The 24,035-nt window shown below is 35.2% G+C and overlaps 3 protein-coding genes across 4 annotated transcripts; 1 reads left to right on the plus strand and 2 right to left on the minus strand.

The window, feature by feature from the left end:
* Positions 1-1,143: 1,143 nt before the first annotated feature.
* Positions 1,144-23,836, minus strand: LOC125055032 (protein I'm not dead yet-like). The gene is made up of 15 exons (XM_047657231.1): positions 23,731-23,836; positions 17,649-17,781; positions 16,655-16,807; positions 15,776-15,891; positions 14,457-14,571; positions 13,586-13,688; positions 12,278-12,338; positions 11,392-11,517; positions 7,135-7,249; positions 6,283-6,398; positions 5,840-5,931; positions 5,383-5,475; positions 3,395-3,588; positions 3,002-3,139; positions 1,144-1,362 (listed from the first exon to the last, which is right to left on the minus strand). Exons 1-15 carry the CDS (start codon positions 23,733-23,735, stop codon positions 1,246-1,248), a joined length of 1,677 nt encoding a protein of 558 aa, XP_047513187.1. The 5' UTR covers positions 23,736-23,836; the 3' UTR covers positions 1,144-1,245.
* LOC125055041 (protein ALP1-like) lies at positions 8,360-10,762 on the plus strand. 2 transcript variants are annotated; one of them, XM_047657245.1, is made up of 3 exons: positions 8,360-8,763; positions 9,809-10,341; positions 10,675-10,762. In XM_047657245.1, exons 1-3 carry the CDS (start codon positions 8,489-8,491, stop codon positions 10,713-10,715), a joined length of 849 nt encoding a protein of 282 aa, XP_047513201.1. In that variant the 5' UTR covers positions 8,360-8,488; the 3' UTR covers positions 10,716-10,762. The 2 variants fall into 2 exon arrangements, with proteins under 2 accessions (XP_047513201.1, XP_047513200.1); XM_047657244.1 differs by having other exon boundaries at positions 9,809-10,762.
* LOC125055043 lies at positions 8,945-11,244 on the minus strand. Its single transcript, XM_047657248.1, has 2 exons — positions 10,764-11,244; positions 8,945-9,713 (listed from the first exon to the last, which is right to left on the minus strand). Exons 1-2 carry the CDS (start codon positions 10,936-10,938, stop codon positions 8,974-8,976), a joined length of 915 nt encoding a protein of 304 aa, XP_047513204.1. The 5' UTR covers positions 10,939-11,244; the 3' UTR covers positions 8,945-8,973.
* Positions 23,837-24,035: the final 199 nt, after the last annotated feature.

Genomic DNA, 24,035 nt, shown 5'->3' on the forward strand with positions numbered 1-24,035 from the left:
AACATTTTTATATATTATATATAGATTAGTAACTATTATATATTTAGATCAATACTAAATTCAGAGTTAGCGCGCTCTATTTTCATGTAATTAGCTCACGCTCATACGGTGAATTGCGAATCTAATTCTTATCCTTAGTTGTAAGGATAGTTTAATATCAAATCCAATAGATTGTTACTAGCTTTTTCCCTAAACAGAAGTAAGACAATTATTTATTTATAATAGTATATAACTGTCACTTGTTTATGTGCTAAGTTTTTGTGAGAAATAAATAAAGATTATTGTTACTTGCTGAGACACTTAGGGCTCTGACCGATTCTGGAGACTAAGATCCATAAATCGATAAAGTGTGTCGGGTAAACATGGTTGATAACTTGTCTTAAAAAATATATAAAGTACCATAATAATATCATCTATTATAACATGTATGTATTGTCTAATATTGGAAACAATAATCTTATGTTCAATAAAGGACAAATTACTTCAAACTCAAACTCAAAATAACTTTATTCATATAGGTAAACAACTGCACTTATGAATGTTCGCAAGTCAAGGGCGTAGAGCGGGCAAGAAGAACTGGCAAGCAACTCTTCGCCACTCTTTTTAATTGCTAAGTAATGTTTTTGAAAGTGGCATCGGAATAACAGCTGTTTATAAATGTTTATCCATTATTTAATTGTAAAATATTAACCATGTCCTGATCCATTTCATCAAAATACATTACATTCCTTTCGTTTGGCTTAATTTTTGACGTGACAACGTCTTATAATTCGATGGAGCTGACTGCACGCACGAAAAAATATGACTCATGCGGCGTTACCTCGCTCTGAGGCGTTCCATTTAAAATTGACACCATTGTATTTATGCGTACAAATAAATGTAACTTGATCAATTCAATTGTGATTTCCATTTACCTCCTTCTCTATATCCATACAAAATACCTATCAAACAAATAAAATTTAATTTTTTTTTTAAAAATGCAACCATCCCATCAATATTTTTTTATGACGTTGTCACGTTCAACTATCGTCAGTAAACCGACTTTACAGACAACCGATTTTTTTTTCCGTAAACTGAGTGTATGTTGTGGTGTCTGTAGTAATTGGAGACAGAGTTCAACATTAAAATAGAATAAAATTAACGTTTATAAATACGGTCTTTATTTTCAAAAATAACATAACGTTGTAACTTCATAGCTAACTATAAATGAAACAAAAAATCTTATAACTCCTTAAATACAGAATACTATTTCACCCAGTCCGGCAGTGTCTTGAGGTCAGGCCATATGACAGGTGCGTACACATAAGCACAAAACCATGTTATGATGATCGTAGCAATTGTTGGTACTAATCCGGCTTGTATCTGTTAAAACAGTTTTTTTTCAAAAATTACATTATTTTTTAATTCTACTCGCTAAAATGTATAAATATCTTGAACATTTCTAATAACTTCATTATTTTAAAACGTTCTATGTAATTTTTTTTATTTATCAGGGCAAAAAAGTGAAATATTTCTAAATTCAATATAACGTTAATCAATTCTATGAAACCAATATATATTAACAAAGCATATCACATGGCATAGCAATTAATGGCAAACTGCTAAATACCTAACTTAAGATACGCTGATGACACGATCCTAATCGCAGAGAGCCTCGATGGTCTACAGACTTAAGTCAATTTAGTCATTATGAATTTGGTATTGCATTAACGCGAAAAAGTCAAAATATATGACAATAAGCCCAACACCGGAGCTTTTCACGCAACGTATACACCTCAACAATCAGACCTTGGAACATGTCTCGAAAATACGATATCTAGGCACAGTGATTGATGAAAAGGGTGACCATAACATCTAAATCCGTTGCAGAATTGAACAAGCGCGGAACTTTTAAAAACTAAAGAAATACAACCGTGCTGGACAGAATGCAGAAGAACAAAGAAGTGTTTATGACGGTTTAGAAAATGAAACTTGAGTATTTCGGACACGTTTTACGTTAAACCAAAAAATACGAGCTCCTTCAACTAATCATACAAGGCAAAGTGGCAGGTAGAAGGAGACCTGGCCGCAGACGCACGCCTTGGTTGAAAAACTTAAGACAATGGTTTGGTCAAAGCACCAAGTCATTGTGTAGAAGCGCGGCATCAAAAATTAAACTAGCCATGATGATCGCTAACCTTCGCAAGGAGATGGCACTATAAAAAGAAGATATTACATAGATAGTCACGCCTTCGAATATTTTACGAAATTTACTCTGAATTTCATTTAAATAAAACACTATTTTGACCGGATTGAAGTTATGTATTATAATAAATTTACAACTATTTAACAATTTTAAATTTATCCGACGTTTCGCGTGCTTTACAGCGTGCGTGGTCACGGTGACTGAAGACAAAAGATGTTGAATGTCAAAAAGTATCACATCTGCAGAGAAAGTTGCATTATCTGTATTTATTTCCCCGGAGTTGGTATCGACTAAAAGACGGAGGGTTTTGGCTAAAATGGCTCACGGTGTCCTCTATTACATAACTTCAATCCGGTCAAAATAGTGTTTTATTTAAATGAATATAAGTTATGTTAATCAAAGACAATACTATACTCTGAATTTCGTTAAAGTCCGTTTAATAATGTTTTATGGGAAGTAGGTAAAAAAACCCCTACCAACCAATTCACTGATAATCGAATTTATAACTTTGAAACGTAACTTAAAGGCGGCTACTATTAACCAAACAACACAATGCCAAAAAATCATGGGCGTTACAAGCTTGCTAGATTAGCTAGCTAGATTTTCTCTATCTATCTTTGTTTTTATTGATAATTTTTCCCTACACGCACTGTAAATTTGGGTCTAGGATGAAAATTGTGAATCTTACTCTGATTTGATTAAAATGAAGCTCATTGTCCAAATAGGTAAAACCGATGTACATTCCGTATAACGCGCGCCTAGCCAGTAATGCCAATAGTTAATTTATAAAAGTGTTTTGTCATAAAAGGAACAAACCATTTGTCTCGTTTGAATTTTGGCAGCGCTTTGAACAACGAGATTGCCAGGCGTCCCCACGGGGAGCAAAAAACAGTAGGACGCAGTGTATCCCGCTGTTAAACAGTACCAAAGCGGGTTTTGGTCGATTTGTTTTGCCTGAAATAGATACGTTTTATTCAATAGGCATTACTTTAAGTCTGGTAATAATGCCTTTTTGTAATTGTCTACAAAATTTAGGCACAGTAAATTAACAGGAGTTAATACGACAAACTTTTACTTCCTTTTGTATGGATTGGACGAAATTTCTGTCTTCGACTAAATTCGGAAAAAATAGTAAAAAACTTTTAACAGCATTTTAGTTCTAAACTTAATCTGTAAATATTAAATAACACTATAATTGTACAAACTAACCAATTGCATAAAAATGGGCGCAAACACATTCACGATAGCAACATTGGACGCAAAATTTGTGAAGAATATAACGACTATGATAATAATGAGTAATATTAAAACGTTCGGAAGTGATTTTAGATTCGATAGCGTTTCCCCGATTTTTTCGTTTAGACCGGATTTTTTGGCCGCTTCAGATAAAGCGAAGCCTCCTCCTGCAAAAAATACATAAATCACTTTGAGAAATTGTACAAGTATTAAATAGGTATTATTTATTTATTTGAATTATCAAATAATACCCAAAAAGTTTAAGAATATGAGAAAAATATTTATCGTCATCGGGAAATCTAATTCGTAGTAAAATAATTACTATTGCTTGTACTCACTACATAGCTGGAATAATAAATGGACATGGAGACCAATGTGTAAACGTTGCTCAATACTATTTATTTAATTTTGTTATTCAAGTTATAAGTTTCAATTTCTTAGTTATAAATTCGTTACAAGAATGTTTTAATTATTCATCTACTACTACGTCTCTAGAATTTAAAAAAGTCTTCATCTACGATTTGGATTTTTTTCATTTGGAAAAAGTCTAGAAAAAACCACTTACAGATGTATTCTCAAAAATAAACTAACCCAAATTATTAGGTACATATGAAATAGGCGTTTTGTATTGGAGGAACAAAAAGACGATTTTTTTAAATGTAATATATTATTTAATTAATCAAAGTATGTACCGATGCTATCTATTTTACTACTGTACTTTTGCCATCTTATAGGTAGTTCTTTATTGATAAACTTACTAGAAAAACATTTGGACGGAATCAATTAAATCTTTGAAGGCGGTTTCGACTGCCCCATCAGAGTTAAATTTTTACCTTGCAAGAAATTATCCGAATTTCGAAAAAAAACATCATCATAATCTGTTAGAGCTTGGTCCAGGGAGTACGGTGGATGTCTTAGACATTACAATTGAAACTCCTCTAATTTGGTAGCAGTCTATTGTGCAGTGTGTGGTCTAGCGTTATGAAGAAGCAGTGGCCTAGAGCGATTGACCAGCCTTGGTTGTTTGGCAGCTAAATTTTCTATTATGGTTTGAAGTTGCTGACAATAGACATCTGCCATAATCATCTGGCCAGATTTAAAAAAAAGTTATTTTACTATAACTCTGGCACTAGTCCACCAAACGCTCACAGTAACTTTTTCGGAGTAAGTTTTCGCTTGGGGCACAATTCAGAGGTTCAGCCATTGCGATGAGCGCTTCCGATAATTGGTCAGGATCCTCTTTTCATCACAGGTAAGGAGTCGACTTTAAAAAAAATATATTTAAAAAAAATCATTGATGTAAAGCAGCAGTAACGCGCGTTTCTCGAATTGCTTCACTGAATTCGTGAGGTACCCACCTTTCCAAGTTTTTTCACCTTCACACTTTCACAATTTGCTTCAAGTGGATTAATACAGTTTTATCACTAACACCCTGCAGCCAACAACTCAGGCATATTATGCGATGGATCCGCTTCCCCAACATTCAATTCTTCGCTATCATCTTTGTCCGGCCCACGGCCACGAGGCCTGTTCTGCAGCTTGAAATTTCCAGAACGAAAACGTTGTAACCAAAATCGCACTGTGTTTTCTTATGCGACACCGCCGCCATACACATCATTAATCCTTCGAGCCGTTTCTGCAGCACTGGCGTCACGGTGGAACTCATACTTTTAAATAACCCGATGTTTCATGTTTTACATTTTATAAATGTAGTGACGTAAAGAAATAAAAAAATAAAACGGGAAAATGAAATGAATCATGGTTTTCGAAAAATAAATGCACGAGTAAATAGCTGTAAATAATTGAAATTGGTATTCCTAACCAAAAAAGAGATATTTGAGGTCAAAGTGGCTAGTACGACAAAACACCCATTTCATATGTAAGCATCTAAAATAAGAATTGTGTCGTTAATATATCGGAATTGTACCCATCTCTTAATATTTTATAAAATGTTTACAAACCCAATAAAAATGAAAAGCTGTACGGCATGACGCTGACAATCTTAGGCCAACTTAATACTGATTCCACGCTTTTTGTTGGAAGCTCTTCGTGAACTAAAAATTTGTAATACATAAATCCTTATCTAAGAGCCTCCACCGGGTTCTTTGTAACTTCCTATAGTGACAGCAGACTTGATTTCATTGGAGTATTTGTAACGCACGATTTCAATATAACAATGTTTAAGGATATTGAAAACTACATTGAAAAGTCTGAATCAAAATCGCTATAAGAAGTTATTGCCTTCAATTAACTAAATTTTTAATTCAGTTTCATTTGATGGCATTAACCATATTTGTTATGATTTTTTGGAAGATTATTTTTACGCAGTTATTTCTTCAAGGGAGACCCAGGTAGTACAAAAATTCAATAAATTAATAATATGAATATTGGTTGATGAATATTGCCAAAGAGACTTACACCTAGCGGAAAAGTTTTTAAAGAAATCTAATGTAGATGGTAATAAGAACATCAAAAACATCACAAGTGACGCTAACGCTGAATCACGAACGCTGAAATTAAAAATCCCTTATTAATTAATAAAAGTTCATTTGTTTTAACTAAAATAATTCGTCTACGTAGACAGTGCTTTTATTAAGCGGCCAATTTATTTTTATCTTCCTACAATTACTTAATTAATCACATTCAATATAAATAATTATAAAGTAAGACATATTCTGAGCTTTTAAAATAAAAAATAATTAAAACTACAACATTTAATTAATAAACCTTTTTTGATGAGTATTGTTAATTTACATTCTCGTTCATAATCAATAATAAATGAAGAAAAACTTTATGTTACAAATTTCAAAAGCTTTACTAAAACTCTAAGATACAAAAAAATAAGATTAAAACGTATTTACTATTTAGAATCTTCAAGTTCAAAGTAATCCTTAATAGCGTCACCCCATCCGTAAAAAACTTGTGGAGAACGAGAAAAGAACAAGACCATGGCACCACCAAATAATATGATCACCATCTACAAATATAGGACATTGAAAAGTCGTTTAAAGTAGAAAGTTTATGTTTTATCCCGGCAAACAAGATTTTAGGTTTGGCACAAACTTGTCCTAAATATAAACAAAGAGACGCAGAAATAAGTTCCATGCTCCATCAAATGATACGAGAATATAGACTGGCTATTTAGAACAATTCAGGAATTTGAATGCCATCAATTCTGTAAAAAAATAGGTAATGTATATGTTAAACGCCTATACTGATTTTAACAAAATATGTAAATACACGTAATACTGGTAGGCTCAGCCATCCGATTCTGTAACTCACTTTTCGAACTCACACAGCTCCCTCCTTGTAGTTTATTGTTTATCAGAATGCCAAATCGTAAAATGACTGCTTTACGACTGATTTGAGCGCGACCGCCGCTGCGAAAACCGCTGTGTGAGTTCGAAAAGTGAGTTACAGAATCGCAAGGCTGTAGAGCAAAAAAAAATGTATTAACAAAAACAGTTCTGTGCCTCAAGGTTGTTTATAGAAAATATACATTTACATTTTATGTCGTAGTTAGCGTTGAATATGTGTCAAACTCATGGTATGATCTTCCAACAAGAGTAATTTCTGTAGGGGATATGAGAAAAACTACATTTACTTAACAAAACTTTTCAATTGATTTGAAGCAGTCGTGATGCGCTGTCAATTGCTTTATTTTTTTTTAAATATCCTACTTTAAATAACGAACATTGACAATCTTTACTTACGATTTCCCAGAATGTAATTATTCCTAACTTTGCCGAGTCTTCTTTCACACATCTTTCGGCTGCTTTTATTCCCTCAGGAGTGATTTTAACTCTTTTTGCAACACTACTATACGGCCTACATTTAAAAAGTGTAATGAATTTCAAATGGTATTGTAAACGTACAAAAGCTTCAGTTATAAGCTTATAATAGGTAAACTTTTTATAAACTAGCTAAGCTCCATAGTTACACCTGCGATATTTTGGCAACCTGACGCTAGGACATAACCCATTGATATACAAAAAACCCAAGATGCACAGTCTCGAATAAAAGTAACCCTCGAAAGTTTCCCGAAACACTATTTCTGTCCCTTTCTATAACAGTATGTCTATAACAGTATGTCTATAACAGTATGTCTATAACAGTATGTCTATAACAGTATATGTTACAAGCATATATTATTGCAAAATCAACCTTACGCGAATTGCTTAAAGTTAAATTGGCTACCTCCTGACCTACACTTTATATAGCGTAAATATATTTGTCAAAAACTACACACAAAAAAGTTCAAAAGTACATAAATTTATTTATAAAAAAAAACACAAATGAATAACATCGACTCCACTTATTAGACGCGAGACTATTTGAAATGAGCGCACAATTTAGAATGTTGCGCTCATTTTTTGAGGACGTTTTTTTGAATAAACTTACCATATTGCTGAAAATCGCAATTTTTTGCACGTGCCGGATCGATGAGAACTTTTCACATTTCCTTTATAATAGTGTATTGAGCAATCCTACCAATATTCAGCCAAGTGCGAATTACTGTAACCTTGGATGTCTAAATTGACCGGACTAATCTCACGGATTCATGAATGGCGATGCAATACAAAAGAAAAGGAAATACAAGAATGACAAAATTCACGATAGAGCAGGATAGGATATGGTTAAGAAATGCTTATGCAGATGAGTTTTAAAAGATGTTAGGGAGGTAGCCAATCGTATGGAGTCGGGAAGCCTATTCCACAACTTAATGGCGGAGATCCTAAACGAATTGCCTAAGAATGATAAGCTGTGAGATGGAATTTCCAATAACCATCTATTGGAAGAGCGTAACAAATAGTTATAAGGACCTGAGATTTGAAATGATTTTTAAGATAAGCCTTCGGTTTTTCGATTCCGGAATTATTTAAAAGCATGGACATAATATCGTTTGCTCGTTACCATGGTAACCATTGTTTTAACGTAAGGCCGGGTTCCCACTACGCCGGACCGGCAGATCTGCCGAAAACCGGACACCGGACAGAGTGTTCACATTACATCGGATCCCGGAAGAAATTCAGACAGTCCTCAGTTGAATTTGGACCTGCGCGCACAATGGACGACGAAATTGTTGTGTTGTGGTGGTATCTTAATAGAAGGCAAAATAAAAGAAAACATTGGGTACACCCTATTTTACGGGAAAGATTTTCACTTGGAACATTTGAAACATTAATGGGTGAACTTAGAAGAGACGAATCAAAGTTCTTCAATTATTTTCGAATGACAGCAACCACTTTTGACGATTTACTGGGACGACTAGACATAAGAGTACGAGATACAAGTTTCAGAGAATGTATTTGCCCAGAACAAAGATTAGCCATATGTCTAAGGTAAGATTATTTTATGCACTAGATTGCGTAATAATAGTTTTGACGTAGGTACCTACTTAAGACTGTATGAATGAATGAATGTTTGCTATGTATGTTTGTTTCATGAATGTGAATATATATAATGTGTGTGTGTGGGAGGGTGTATGTATTTGATAATCATTATGAATTAAAAATGCAAACAATTATTTAAGTATTTATTTGTACTCAAACTTAAATCCCTTCAAAATCTAAGTAATCTGAGTCTTGGGAATGTATGGAACGATTACTAGATGCTGATGGCGAAGCTGGAATCGGATTCGATGTCTGAGATGAAGTTGATGGTATAGATGTTGTTGCCTGTTGATTGCTACTATTATATTGCGTAGAGTATCCAGGGTAGTGTTGATCTTGCGTAGGTATTGGCTGTTGATTGACGCTATTATGTGTGTAGTATCCAGAATACTGATCTGGTCCGGTTATCTGATTATATGAATCACGCCAATGTCCGTAATTTGGTCTCTCATAATTCCTACTTTTAATTTTTTGCAACATTGTCATGACGCTAGCTTGAAATTCTAAAGTCTCTTCGATAGTTAAAGTGTTCAAGATTGGTATAATGCCTTTGAAGAAAGATAGATGATGGTTTTCCTTTTCTGGGTTTATTCTGGAGTCCAAAAACTTTACCATCCTGTCATTTACCTCTTTATTATCAATTTTTTTTTTATCTTTAATTAAAGGTGAACGAAAATCTGATTCCATGCCTACTTCAGTCTCGGTTCTTGCTTTTTTTGAAACTGACTCATGTGGTGGTCGAGGTTCGGAGACTTTTTTCAAAAACATTAATTGCTCGTGATATAAATAATTTCGTGTCTTTTTGGTCGAAGATCCAGATTTAGACTCATCTTTTTGTTTCTTTACTGTCTTAAGCCACGAATCTCGTATATTATTCCATTTAGTTGAAACCTGTTTTCCTGAAATCAATAAAAAAATATCATAAAACAATACAATTTGTTTCTTGGTGACGTATAAAGTAATAATGTATTAACAAAAAATATTTTTTTTTCAGATATTTAGCTTCAGGATGTTCATTCAAAGAAATACATTACTCATACAGAGTAGGCGTTTCGACAATAAGTAAACTAATAAAAGAAATGACCCACGTCATTTGGGAAAACCTAAAGACAGATTTCCTTAAGCTGCCTGATACTGAGAGAGAATGGGAGGACATCGCTTCAGGATTCGAAAGAAAAGCCAACTTTCCTCACTGTCTTGGAGCAGTAGATGGCAAACATATCAGAATTTTGAAACCAGCCAAGAGTGGTTCTATGTTCTTTAATTACAAGGAGTATTATTCTTTTGTATTAATGGCAGTTGTCGATTCAGAGTACCGATTTATTTTTATTAGTGTGGGCTCATTTGGCAAGGAATGCGATTCTAGTATATTAAAGGATAGTACATTTTGGCAAAAGATCAATGATGGTACTTTAAATGTACCAAAGCCTAGACCGCTTCATGAAAACTTGCACGAAGAATTACCGTTTATACTTGTTGGCGATGAAGGCTTTGCTTTAACACCTAATCTCCTACGTCCATATGGAGGTACACATTTGAATACTGATAAAAAGATTTTTAACTATAGACTAAGTCGAGCAAGAAGGTATGTTGAGTGCGCTTTTGGTATTCTGGCAAATAAGTGGCGAATAATCCATCGAGCTATAGATCTCAACGTAGACACAGCAATTCAAGTAATTAAAGCTTGTGCAGTCTTACATAATTTTGTAAGAGAAAAAGATGGTATAAATTTTGAAAGTTACCAAAATATAGAACATAGACAAGAACAAGAAACTACACCCATGAATCGAAATGTGTCGAGTCGAGGTGGCCCTAATGCCAACGCTATACGGACATCATTTACTAATTATTTTGTTTCAGATATTGGTTCCGTTCCGTGGCAGGCAGCAGCTATAAAATAAAATTTATCAATGCATTTACATTTTATCAATAAAACATTAAAAACTCACCGTACTGTTTTCTTTCTTTTTCATCCAGTTCATCGAAGTTTGGTTTCAGTATTAAACATACTTCACGCCATGCTGCTAACTTTAAGTTTTTGTCTTTATAAACGTCTTCGGTCTTATCCCACAGAACAGGTCTCTCTTGGACAAGCGTAATTAAAGTTTCTGCTTGAATATCCATGCTAAACGTCTACTTTTACCAGAACATGCGAGCCGAATGACGTGAGTGGAACACGGGCGGGGCGAGGGGAGCACGAGCAGGGCGAGCGGGGGACAGATACCGGCACAAACTCGTTCACATTACTCCGGGCCCGGTCGTTCTACCGGCAATTCGTAGTGACAAAACGTTCGGTAGAAATGCCGGGCTCGGCAAAAATGCCGGACCCGGGATAATGTGAATAGCTTCATATAAATTGTACAGCCACTAGCTCTTCCGGCAGATTTACCGGCGCGGCAGATCTGCCGGTCCGGCGTAGTGGGAACCCGGCCTAAAACATCGAAACCACGGCAACAAAAACGGACCGAGGTTAGGCCAAGGCGGTTCGTAATTCCTTATTAAGATTCGTCGTATATATTGTCGTTTCCTATCTTTGTGAGGAATAATAAATAAAGGTAAGTGTATATATATAGTTACCTGAATAGTCCTAAAAATTGAAAAGACATGGATAAAAATGTAGCAACTTCTAAAAGTATCATCATTGGAACAGCGAAAGCAGAAAACAATGGAAATGACAAATACTCCGGTGCTGCTGGATAGGTCCTGAAAATGATTTTTTTAAATGTCAGAACATAAAATAACATTAATCTACTATATAAAAATAAGTCGGGTTTTCCTTCCTGATGCTATAACTCCAGAACGCACGAACCGATTTCCACGGTTGGCATTCGTTGGAAAGGTCTCGGGTTCCGTGTGGTTTATAGCAAAGAAAATTCAGGAAAAATTTCAACAGAAAAGCGGGATCTCCAAACGAAATGTTACATAAAACGAAGCCATCTGGTGGCGAAACGGAGTTCGCCGAGTTTGCTAGTATATTATAAAATAATCACATAATAATTTGAACACAGAGAAATGGAATTATTAAATTAAAGAAATGTTGCAAACATCATTATTATTATTGGTTGTACATTTAAATCCCAGTTACAAACATCTTTAAATGATCATACGTGACTGATCTAAAACCTACAGCATAAGTTTAGGTGTACAGGAGACCTTTTTTACCAGGCCCCGATCAAGGTTTTTTTGCGCCACTTGCATTTAAACGAGTTCGAAAATCCCGAAGGAGGTTTATAATTCGTTTTTTTTTTAATTTCATGTGTATATTAAGTGTACCAAGCGACTTTTAGCCCTTACTGAGGTCCTACGTTCAAACCTCGCGTCTAATTTTTTATACTATGTGGAATTAGCTGCCCACTGGAAGTGTTCCTGAACCGAGAGTGTCCATGGGCGACGGTATCAGTTAACATCAGGCGAGGCTCCTGCCCGTTGGCTCCCTTTTAAAAAAAAGAATAAAAAAACTTACGCTACAAAGAGTCCTTTAAAGGCTAAATTCGTTGCTGTACCGACTAATGTTCCGATTCCACCTGTAAACATAAATTTGTTGTTTGTACCACAATCGATAATTCATATAAAAATAAAGTTATCGTTAAAACAGATTTATCGACCCCTTCAAATCAATTCTCTTTCGTAGGAACAAAGTCAGAATTTGATTTGAAACAAATGATGATGCGCGCGCTTCGTAATGATGATAACTCATGTATGACGGATCTGTTCCCCCTTTCATAACTTCTAAATAGCTAATAAAGCCATACTATAAGCCATATTATATACATACTATACATACATACTTATATATATATATACTATACTATTATATAATAAGATTACGTCAAAAGATATAAGTATATCTTTTAACATTGACTATTTATTTAGTTATTAAGCTTTTCAATAAACATGTTGAATTAAAATTTCCCGCCTTCCTTATAGAATATCATTGCAAATGTAATACCACTTTAGATGGCTCTCTTGCTCTCGAAGGTTTTCTCTCACACACTCTGATCGTCCTCGTTGTTTCCAAGTATTCAATAAAAGCTACATTAATTACATTAGTCCGTTTTAACACGTGCTATTAAGTCAAATATAAAAAAAATCAAAATTTATTTTTGAACAAAATCACTCACATTTTTTGTCCTTATGATATCCTTGAAAAATAATAACTTAATAATGACCAAGTACCATGCATGTACTTATTATGTGCAAGTCTAACACAAGTGAAACCACAATCATATTAGTAATATAAAAAACTTAACAACTACGAAATAATTAACTTCAAACAACGTACTGATTGATAACCGTAACCCACGCTTGACGTGCGTACGCGGCGCACTCTTCGCGGTCTACCGCAAAAACAGTTGATCGTATAAAAAAAAGTTCAATCAAAAGTTGTAGAAAATTTTATACTTTACAACTTTTATAATAGGTGCCAATCTCATTTAAGCAATAGAACGCGAAATTTTTACCAAAAACAGATTTTTATGACCTTAGACATTCAATATCTTAAGACGCGGACACGATAGCACTTTTGAGACAACATTTAGAACGACAAAACAAGGGTTTAACCAACCACCAACAACCAATTATTAACAGCTTAATATCTTTCATTCCGAGGTTGACTCCTTTTTTTAAACATGACTGGGCTATAATTTTCTACTGTTTCGCTCATATTTTGAGATATAAAAAAGTTTTTGGACGTCGAAATCGGAAATAATAAGTTAAATAACTATACACCCTTAAATAATAATATAAATTTATAGTAATCTTTAATACTGACCTATAGTAGCTGAAAAAGTAACAGCGCAAAAGTAACAGACTGTTATGTCGCTTGCTACAGTATCGCCATCTTTTGTCTTCTCATATATCTTTAGAAGCCTTTGCTGAAATTTTATTAACAACAAAATCATGTATCGATATGACATTTCGCACGTAGTTTAATAATGTGTATTACAATACAAAGTATTTCTTATTTGTTTGTTTATATCTACTTCCAATAGATTTTTGTTGTATTCATATGGTATAGGAAAAGATGGCGAGATATTTGTTTTCACAAAGTCAAGAGAATTTTTTTAATTTAATCAAATCAAAAAGGGAACAATACACGTCAATAAAGTGCATGCGTACAAAGTACACAAGTCAGAAGTGAAACTTCTTTGGCAAACTAATTTTTAATTCTTGTTCATATTTACACAAATCTAAAACTTTAGATTTCCGAGACTTAAAGGGAGGAAAAAGGAAGATATGTAAGGAATTTAATTGTCATTGAAATATTAAATGTCGAAAATTAATTCAAATAATATTTTTTATTTTTATTTATTTCTTTGTTAATAATAATAAACACGTGGCATTTTAATTTACAATTCGTCATTTGAGATTTCAATAAATTATTTTGCATAAAATATATAATACTAATTTCACAAATTTTCTTTACGAAATTTTTATTTTAAAATATAATTTCTATAAGGTAATTCACCCTTCTCACTGTCTCTCAATCGGTCTCAATCGCTCTCTCCCTTTCGACAAAAACACTGCACACTTTCGTGACGTTCCGTAAAAATTTTACCCTCAAGCGCCTAAAGAAGTTTCACTTCAAAAATTGAATGCTTCTAAATTTGAATTTAGATATTGAATTGATCTAAAGTACTTACGTCTTCAAATACTTTCAGAATGGCAAAGTTGATCGGCACCATCATAGTGGTAGCAGCAGTGTTTGTGATCCACATTGACACAAAAGTAGTAACGATGCACACGGCGAGTAGAAGCCTGGAAAAGTGAGTATAAGTTAACTTGCCGTAAAAACTTATCACCCGAACCCAGACGCCCTCTGCGCGACCGAGCGCTTCGCCACTCACGCGGCACGATCTCTTCCTGACCTCCTGGAAGGAAGGCAGGGTGATCACAATCCTGAAGCGAGGGAAGGACACAACCAGGCCAGAGAGTTATCGGCCCATCACACTGCTATCGACCCAGGCATAAATGTTCGAGAGGCTCCTCCTCCAACATTACAACAAATACATAGAAACAGTATCACCCAGCAGCTAACAGCTAATCTACACAACTGTAGCCGCCCTGAACAAGAGGCGACAGTAGCTGTCATGCTAGACATGGAAAAGGCGTCCGATCGTGCCTGGTATGCCGGCCTGCGCCCGCTGGTGTCGGGCAACATCCGCTCAGCGCCAGCGAATACGCGCAGTGAAAGCTCCGCACTACGTTAGAACCGGCGGCGAGAGAGCATCGACGATTTCGTCGCACGGTCAGCGAGGGGTATGTTCGAGCAGGCAGGAGTCGAGACTTACGCCTCCCCATCTCTTTCCATTAAATCGTATTCATGCAGTGATGAAAAAAGACAAATGCAACATGAAACATAATTGGACTGATTCAATATTTTTAATAAAAGGATAAAGCTTCTCTAATCATACTTTGGATATTTGATTATAAAGTCGGTCGGTCGCGTTAATAAAATAATGTAAAAAAATGTAATCTATTTATTAAATAAACAATAACAACTTCAATACTAAATTAAAATAAAATTTACTGACTTACCGTTCGGTGGCCATCGATTCACCATTTTATACTAAAATAATAAGTCATGAGTACATACCTCGTTTCGATATAATATCCTTAACAAGAAGAACACAATTGTCAGTCTTAAGGAATATATAAGTTAATAAGAAATTATATAAGTTGGAGAACAATAAGAAGGTTAGACTGATAACCTACTGATTGATACCTTGCCTTACAATACGCTCACTAAAAAATTGAGGACGTAGCTACCAACAAATATAATTAGCAAAAAAGGTAATTAAACGCGTCCAACACAATCCAAGTTAAACAAAGTAGTATGTCAATCAAAAAATTAGACAATCAAATGTATAGAACTAGCGTATAAGACGAGCTACTAAGTGTACCAAAATACTTAATAGGAAATCACATTTTATTAAGTATGAAAAGAAACTAAATTTCGTACTTTATGTGTGAATATCCGATAAGCTTTATTGCGAAGTATGCAAGCCGCTTGTGAAGGCCTGACTGCTCCACGGAGTATGCAAGTATCATACTTCCAATAAACATTATGAGGGTATCCTAGAAATTAAAAATTCTATTAAAACCTCATTACACAATAGTCGTTTATAAAAAACCCGAAATTCAATTGTTTTATCACAGCAATACACATTGAAAAAGGTCTTTGTTTTTGAATAATTTGCTTTGATTTTGACTATATTATTATTACATTTAGGTTGGATTAAAAATTATTTAGAGGTAGCTTCAAAAATTCAAGCGGTTAAACATTCGTAGCATTGTCATAGATTATTGTAATTTAACATTTCAATACACTTTAACTTGGTGTTTTCCATATATATTCTTGGTTTTTCAGAAATATGAAGACAATTTGTTATACAATGAGATTTGAGCCGACGTTTATATTCTTGATTACTGATCAATTTGTATTACAGGCGCGTAAATTATTTTTTATATATTTTCAGTCTATGTAGGGCGGCCTCGTAGGGATCACACTTAATAAATTACATGACATTACAGATAAGAAAAGTTGAGGTCAAAAAGGCCATTAGCCTCGGGACAGGAAGCGCTATGGGACCGGAAGTGAGCGGTCAAAGCCTTAATGGGAAATTAGCACAAAAGCTTCAATATTTTTTCTTATTTTACTTTTATTTATATTCTTTGCAAAATAGAAACTAGGTGAATATAAAAATCATTACCTAAATTATATTTCTGAGTAGTGAGTATGTGTTTGGATGATTTGAATAATAACATGATGCTCTATAACTATATTTTTTTTTATATTCATATTAATCTCAATTCTAACTTTTTCATATTAACCACTTACATTCATATACGCTTGACAAACTTCTCCCGTACTTAACACCCCCGCGAAGGGAAATATGATAACTGGGAGAAAGGATGTGATTGCCAGTGGTATGCATTCTGTCACCCAGAAGCACGCCATGACACATAGACAATACGCAGCATAATGGTGAGGCTGAAAGAGACTTTCTTAGTTAAATTTTAAACATATTTATAAAGCTATTGCACAGCGTTATTTATCAACTTATGCAATTATAATTAATTATTTTTTTATTTTATATTTATGCAGTATTTTTTTTTCTATGATATTAATTCAATCTACGACTCTACCAGACTCTGTCTCTCTCTAACACGCTTATATAGTCTGTCTCACTCTAACGCGTACGCTTAAGCTATATCACCGATCTCGTCAGAGAGATGTGAATACGCTGTGCGTTCTGTCGTTCGTTAATATATTACGTCATCGTGTGTCAGGTTATTTTCGTTACGGAATTTCTTTATTCGGTCGCGGCGATCAAAGCCCGAGATAAAATCTATGCAATAGCTTAATCAAATTGTTGTGTAGCACGGTACGGTCAAAATTGACTTACGTCAAAAAGTTAATTAGGAAGAAAACATGGTAATTGCGTCTGAATGCCTGTTGGTCATATGCCAGGGTCTCTGAGATGACGCATAGAGCGACCCCTAAAAAGCCTTTAAAGATACTTGAGAGAACTTACATATATAGATTTCACATTTGTTTTTATGAAGATTTTAGAGGGTGAAGAACCCTATACCTAAAAGTTACTCTCAATCCAAAATTGTAAGTTTGAACCCCCTAAGTTTAATATTTCTCGCCTCAAATGCACACTTCGTACGGCAAGAAAGACGTCGAGAGGAATATTACATGTCTTAGACTACCGACGGCGGTTGACACAAATAATAATCGAATCACCTACTTGCTTATGCAGCCTCATGAGTATCCTTCAAAATTAATCCTGTTAAATGAAAATAAAAAGTAAATAAATATTATGTACCTCGGCGGGATCGGTAATGTACAAAATAGGCAATAGTATAACTGGTACACCCACAGTTACTATACCACGCCAATGTACAGCTGCAAATATTTGTAGCTTTTCTGTTAATTCCAATTCGGGCTCTGGGGCTTTTCTGAAAAATGACACATCACGAAACATCGAAAACCGTTTTTAGGAGCGTTCAAGTATTACGTCATGAATTGGGGGGGGGGGGTCCTTTTGTAAAACGTTACGATGCGGGGCGGGGATTGAATTACGAGTTAATGTTAATATTATTTTCGACTTTCCAGTACTTTACACCACTTAATGGTAACTTTTACATATAAAGAGTCACTGGGTGGTCACGAAACATTTTGCTATTGCGTAGTGTTTAATGTAAAAAGCTTCAAATCTGGTTACATTCTTTCAACTAGTTGACTTAACAACCTATTTTTATGAATAACAGTAAAAGGAGGTTAGATAAGAAAATTAAAAATAAAAATCAGATTTGACGTTAGTGATTATCAAAATTATTCTGTTGTTGTGTTTTTTCTTTAATAAAGTTTTTTGGGTTTAAAGTATAGTTTTAAACATGTTGGTCCTTCGAGCCGGATTAGAAAGTGTAATAAGTGCAAAAAACAACTGTAAGTAAACAGCGAATGCACTTATTGCTCACAAAACCATTATATTTGTCATTGTAAAGAATTCGCCGCATTAGATGTTCCTCAACGTCACGATTTTATTAAGAAGACTGGCATTTGTTTTAATTGCCTTGTAAAGGGTCACTCCGTTAATGCGTGTTGGCAGAGCACTAATTGAAGAAAATGTCGACGACATCACACTCTGCTGCACTTCACAAACCCTAACAAGTTCACATCAGTGCCAGAAAGCGATGCAGCAACATCCAGTACATTATTAAGAAGAATGGCATTTGTTTTAATTGCCTTGTAAAGGGTCACTCCGTTAATGCGTGTTGGCAGAGCACTAATTGAAGAAAATGTCGACGACATCACACTCTGCTGCACTTCACAAACCCTAACAAGTTCACATCAGTGCCAGAAAGCGATGCAGCAACATCCAGTACATTATTAAGAAGAATGGCATTTGTTTTAATTGCCTTGTAAAGGGTCACTCCGTTAATGCGTGTTGGCAGAGCACTAATTGAAGAAAATGTCGACGACATCACACTCTGCTGCACTTCACAAACCCTAACAAGTTCACATCAGTGCCAGAAAGTGATGCAGCAACATCCAGTACACCTGAAACAAGCCAAACCACATCAACCGTCGTTTACAAAGCTGAGGTTGACAGCGACAGTGAAGAAGTAATATTGGCAACTGCACGAATTGCAGTTAAGTTGAGGAACGGCGATACTATAGTCTTGAGAGCACTGATTGATCCATGCTCGTAATCAAACTTTGTTACTAAAGCGGCAGCTCAACTGCTTAATCTCGAGCGCACTTCAATCAGCGGAAAAAATACTGGCATATCATCTATACCGCTGACAACAAAGTCACAAGTTACGTTGAACTTTCATGCTATTAGAAATCCATCACACATGATCACATCTAAGGCGTACGTCCTTAGACGAATAAATTCGAGATTACCATCACAAGAGCTACCATCAGATACCTGGCCTTCTTCTGAGATTTCGGATCTTGCGGATCCACACACAAGCCAGGATCTATCGACGTGCTATTAGGTGCAGTTATATATGCGCATATTATTCTTGACGGAATAATAAAACGCAATGAGTCTCTGGTCGCTTTGAACTCAAGATTGGGATGGCTAGTAAGCGGCGAAGTTGCGCAATCTGGCCATCAGTCACACAATGTAGTTGTTATGCACACAGAATTCGAAGTTGATCAGTTGCGACGTCAGTTTTGGGAGATCAATGAATATTCACCAAACGTGAAGCCTCTGTCGAAATGCAGTGTGAAGAGCATTTTAAGAAAACTCACACTCGAAACACTGTCGGTCGATATGAGGTTAGACTACCCTTCAAGGACGAAGACGCTCCAAATTTAGGCAACTCCAGACAACTTGCTTTGAAGCGTTTACTTCAGATGGAGAATAAGTTTAAGCGAAGACCCGAGTTTCACGAAGAATACTGCAAGTTTATGAGGCAATATGAGTCACTCGGTCACATGGAGGTCGTCACTGAAACAGAAAAGAAGAATAGAGCTTATCACCTACCACATCATGCTATTCTGCGTGCCTCGAGCCTCACTACAAAGTTGCGCGTAGTTTTTGACGGAAGCGCTAAACCTGTAGACGGAAACTCACTTAACGATGAGCTACTCATCGGCCCACCGCTACAACAAGATATACGAGAATTAGTAACACGGTGGAGACAACATAAGTACTGCATAGTAGCTGATATACAACAAATGTACCGACAGATACTTATCTCAAAGCAAGACACTGATTACCAGAGAATCTTGTGGCGCGAGTCATCGGAAGATCCGATTAGAGAATATCGGTTACTTACCGTCACATATGGCAGTTCATGCGCTCCATATCTTGCCATAAGGACACTTCATCAACTTGCAGAAGACGAACGTGAAGAGTTTCCTGAAGCTGAGCTTCTAAAAACTGATCTCTATATGGACGATTTGATGACGGGCTCATCTACAGAAGAAGACACTCAACGGCTTCAACGTCGCTTAACTGAACTGTTTAAACGTGGCGGTTTTCTTCTACATAAGTGGTCGTCTAATAGTGAAACTGTTTTAAATTAAATTCCCGATTCGAAAAAGGCATTAAAAAGTTCAGTGAATATTAAAATGGATGATTCGGTGAAAGCTCTGGGCATAGCCTGGAAACCACAAAGTGATATATTTGAACTGGTAGTTAATTTACCTCATGACAACGATGTTGTTACAAAACGAAGTGTGCTATCTGCGATAGCAAAAACGTTTGACCCTCTGGGTTGGCTAGCACCTTGCTTAGTTATGTTAAAAATGTTTATGCAGAAGTTGTGGCTAGCCGGCCTGGACTGGGACTCTGAACTTCCAGAAGACCTGAAAACTGAATGGCAGAATTATCTGACTAATTTTGAACACATGCAAGCCATTCAGCTTCCACGTTGGTTAGGGATTGCAAATAATGTAAAAATTGAATTGCACGGTTATTGTAACGCCTCTTGCGCCGCCTACGCTGCGGTTATTTACATCAGAGTCATCACGGACAATGAGATAAAAGTAAGTCTGGTCGCAGCCAAAACAAAAGTCGCTCCTGTTAAACAGATCTCATTGCCACGTCTTGAACTTTGTGGAGCAGTCCTATTGTCTAAATTGATACTGTATGTCAAATCTAGTCTAAATATTGATGATAATTGTGTATTTGCTTGGACAGATTCCACAATAGTTTTGGCTTGGTTGCGTAAAACTCCAAATACTTGGAAGCCATTCGTTGGTAATCGCACTACCGAAATCTTGAATGTTACGAATAGTAGTCAATGGCATCATATTAAGTCTGCGGATAACCCCGCGGACTGCGCCTCACGCGGTATCAGTCCTGGCGAGCTGATGCAGTCACAACTATGGTGGGAAGGTCCAGCCTTTCTTCGCGAGTCTGTTGAGATTTGTTACCCTAATTTCACTATACCTACAACCACACTCGAAGCAAAACCGAGAGCAAAAGTTAGTTATTTATGCACCTCTGAACCCAATGAATGTACTATGTACCTCAATAGATACTCAAATCTACTTAGACTTATACGTGTGACAGCCTATTGCTTTCGATTTTTGCGGCTATGTAAAGATAAGGTTCTCAAAAGAAACGATAACATAAAAATGACATATCTCACTACTGATGAAATTAAAAATGCATTAAAAACTTGCATTCGAATGTCACAGTCTGTTTACTTTGAAAGTGAAATAGGATTCTTAACACAGAGCAAACCTATCCCAAAAAATAGTAAACTTTTACCTTTAAATCCGATCCTAGACAATGAGAAAATTATTAGAGTCGGTGGACGTCTTGTAAATGCTCAAATACCACCTGATATGAAGTCTCCTATAATCTTACATCACAAATGTAACTTAGCAAAGTTGATTGTAATTGATGCTCATTTGAGAACACTACATGGTAGAAATTCGCTCACATTAAATGTTGTCCATAAAAAATATTGGATTCTCCGAGCAAAAAACTTGGTAAAAAAGATTTTAAGATTATGTAAACCTTGTTTTACCCAAATTGCACGACCTATGACTCCGTTAATGGGTAATTTACCACAGTGCAGAGTCAATCCGTCACGCCCATTTTTGACCAGCGGCGTAGACTTTTGTGGTCCATTTACGCTGAAACTGTACTCTGGTAGATGCACAAATACTTGTAAAGCTTACATAAGTGTGTTTTTGTGTATCTGGTTAGTTCACTATCCACTGCTTCAGAGCCTTAATTAAATTATAGTTCATAGTCTTCTTTTGTAGATTCTCATTCTATTTAAGTTAAGGTTCAGATGTTTGTATCTTCCACGGTTAAAGGACTCATATAGTCCTTGGGCCGCGGCATGTTTAATGTAAAAAGCTTCAAATCTGGTTACATTCTTTCAACTAGTTGACTTAACAACCTATTTTTATGAATAACAGTAAAAGGAGGTTAGATAAGAAAATTAAAAATAAAAATCAGATTTGACGTTAGTGATTATCAAAATTATTCTGTTGTTGTGTTTTTTCTTTAATAAAGTTTTTTGGGTTTAAAGTATAGTTTTAAACACGTAGGTACAGAAAAAATAACGTTACGGCGCGTTATATGGGGGGAGGGGGAATTGCGTGACGTAATACTTGAACGCTCCCGGTTATTTTATTTTTTTCCGTATTTTGTAGGACTTTGCCAGTTTAATGATATCTAAGGGAAAATATTAGGAAATTACATCTTAATGTAATCTAATAAGTTGACATACATAAGAGTCACTATTAAATTTCGTAAATTTGTATGAAAGTTCTAGGATTTTTATACCCGAAAATTGTAAAAGATAAAATATAGTTGAATCTACCAAGACCATACCTGCTGTTCAACAGATAAACATACGAGTTGGGTGGATTTATTTTTGAAACAACTCGAAATAAATTAAGTCTCGATTGAAATCTATTTACGAAATTTCTAGTACAACATTGTACAGAAGGCAGACAGACGTAACAGATTACGATGGATTTTTGTATAGACATACTAGCTAACCCGGGAAACGTTGTTTTGCCATGTATATTATTTCTAGGAAACATTTTTTTAGTTCAATAAAAATAACTATCAACTAAAATAAAAAATAGGGGTTGATTGTAGAGCGGTGAAAATTAGGGGTTGTATGTATTTTTGTATGCAATGTATTGTAAACAATAAAATTTTGGGGTGGACAAACCTTATCACTTAGGGGGTTGAAAGATATATTATTGCCGATTCTCAGACTTACTGAATATGCATACAAAAATTTAAGAATCGGTCGAGCCGTTTCGGAGGAGTATGGGAACGAACATAGTGACACGAGAATTTTATATATATAGAGATTAAGTGGCACTTCATTGTATTTGTAACTAAGCCGAAACATCGTTCGAATACGTGTACAACACATTGTATGGAAATTACATCGAGCTTTCAAAAACTGAAATTATCGTATTGACTGTTGACGTAGGTGTATCGTAAAATATGTGCTAAGGCCTTCGTTTGAATGTAGAGAATAGTATTGCTTAGGGTCTGTTTCACAATGTACGGATAAGTTCTACATAAGTTCCAAATTAGCTATTTATTTCTTTTTGGTAGGATAAACACTATTGTTGCGTTTCACGACTGTCAGATAGCGCTAATCGTCACAAAGTCCATCATAAGTTATGAGACCGATGAATGTCAAATATCACAATTTATCTTCCAAATAATTTATGTGTTGCATAGCTATTTGGTACTCTATCCATACATTGTGAAACAGACCCTAAGTATTGCTATTGTAATATAGATTACGCAACTAAGATTTTGTTGTCCTCTACATTGGAGAATAATATACTTAAATGACATTTGACCTTCAAATTTTTGCTATTATATCTTACAATTGGTTTGGTACAGGAGACAATACTAAAATATATCGAATAATATATTAAACAATACATACAGCATTTTGTCCAATTCTTATTTCCTATCAACCTACATGCACAAAATAATATAAATTTATTTTATAACATCAATCTGGACAATCTTCCGATTGATATCTATCAAACTCAAATAAGGAAACAGCAGAATGTTTTCTTTCGGTTTCAGAAAAAGAAGGTTATCTATTTCTAAGAAAGGATTTCACTGGATTACAACGATTCCATTTCAAATTATATAATATTTTGAATTTTAATAAAACACGCTTTAGTCCGATTTCCGGAAAAAAATCCCAAGTTCAGACTTGATACTTAATGCTGAGTAGAAGTC

Source organism: Pieris napi, chromosome 13 (assembly GCF_905475465.1).
Source record: "Pieris napi chromosome 13, ilPieNapi1.2, whole genome shotgun sequence".
Taxonomy (NCBI): Eukaryota; Metazoa; Arthropoda; class Insecta; order Lepidoptera; family Pieridae; genus Pieris; species Pieris napi.

Coding starts and splice junctions, on each gene's coding strand:
- LOC125055041 (XM_047657244.1), top strand. CDS start 8,489: ATGGACGACGAAATTGTTGTGTTGTGGTGGTATCTTAATAGAAGGCAA. Junction 8,764..9,808: donor AGATTAGCCATATGTCTAAG/GTAAGATTATTT, acceptor TTTTTTTTTCAG/ATATTTAGCTTCAGGATGTT.
- LOC125055043 (XM_047657248.1), bottom strand. CDS start 10,938: ATGGATATTCAAGCAGAAACTTTAATTACGCTTGTCCAAGAGAGACCT. Junction 9,714..10,763: donor AAAAGAAAGAAAACAGTACG/GTGAGTTTTTAA, acceptor TATTGATTTCAG/GAAAACAGGTTTCAACTAAA.
- LOC125055032 (XM_047657231.1), bottom strand. Junction 16,808..17,648: donor ACATTACCGATCCCGCCGAG/GTACATAATATT, acceptor AGTCTCTTTCAG/CCTCACCATTATGCTGCGTA. Junction 1,363..3,001: donor AAATTCAAACGAGACAAATG/GTTTGTTCCTTT, acceptor CTGTTTTAACAG/ATACAAGCCGGATTAGTACC.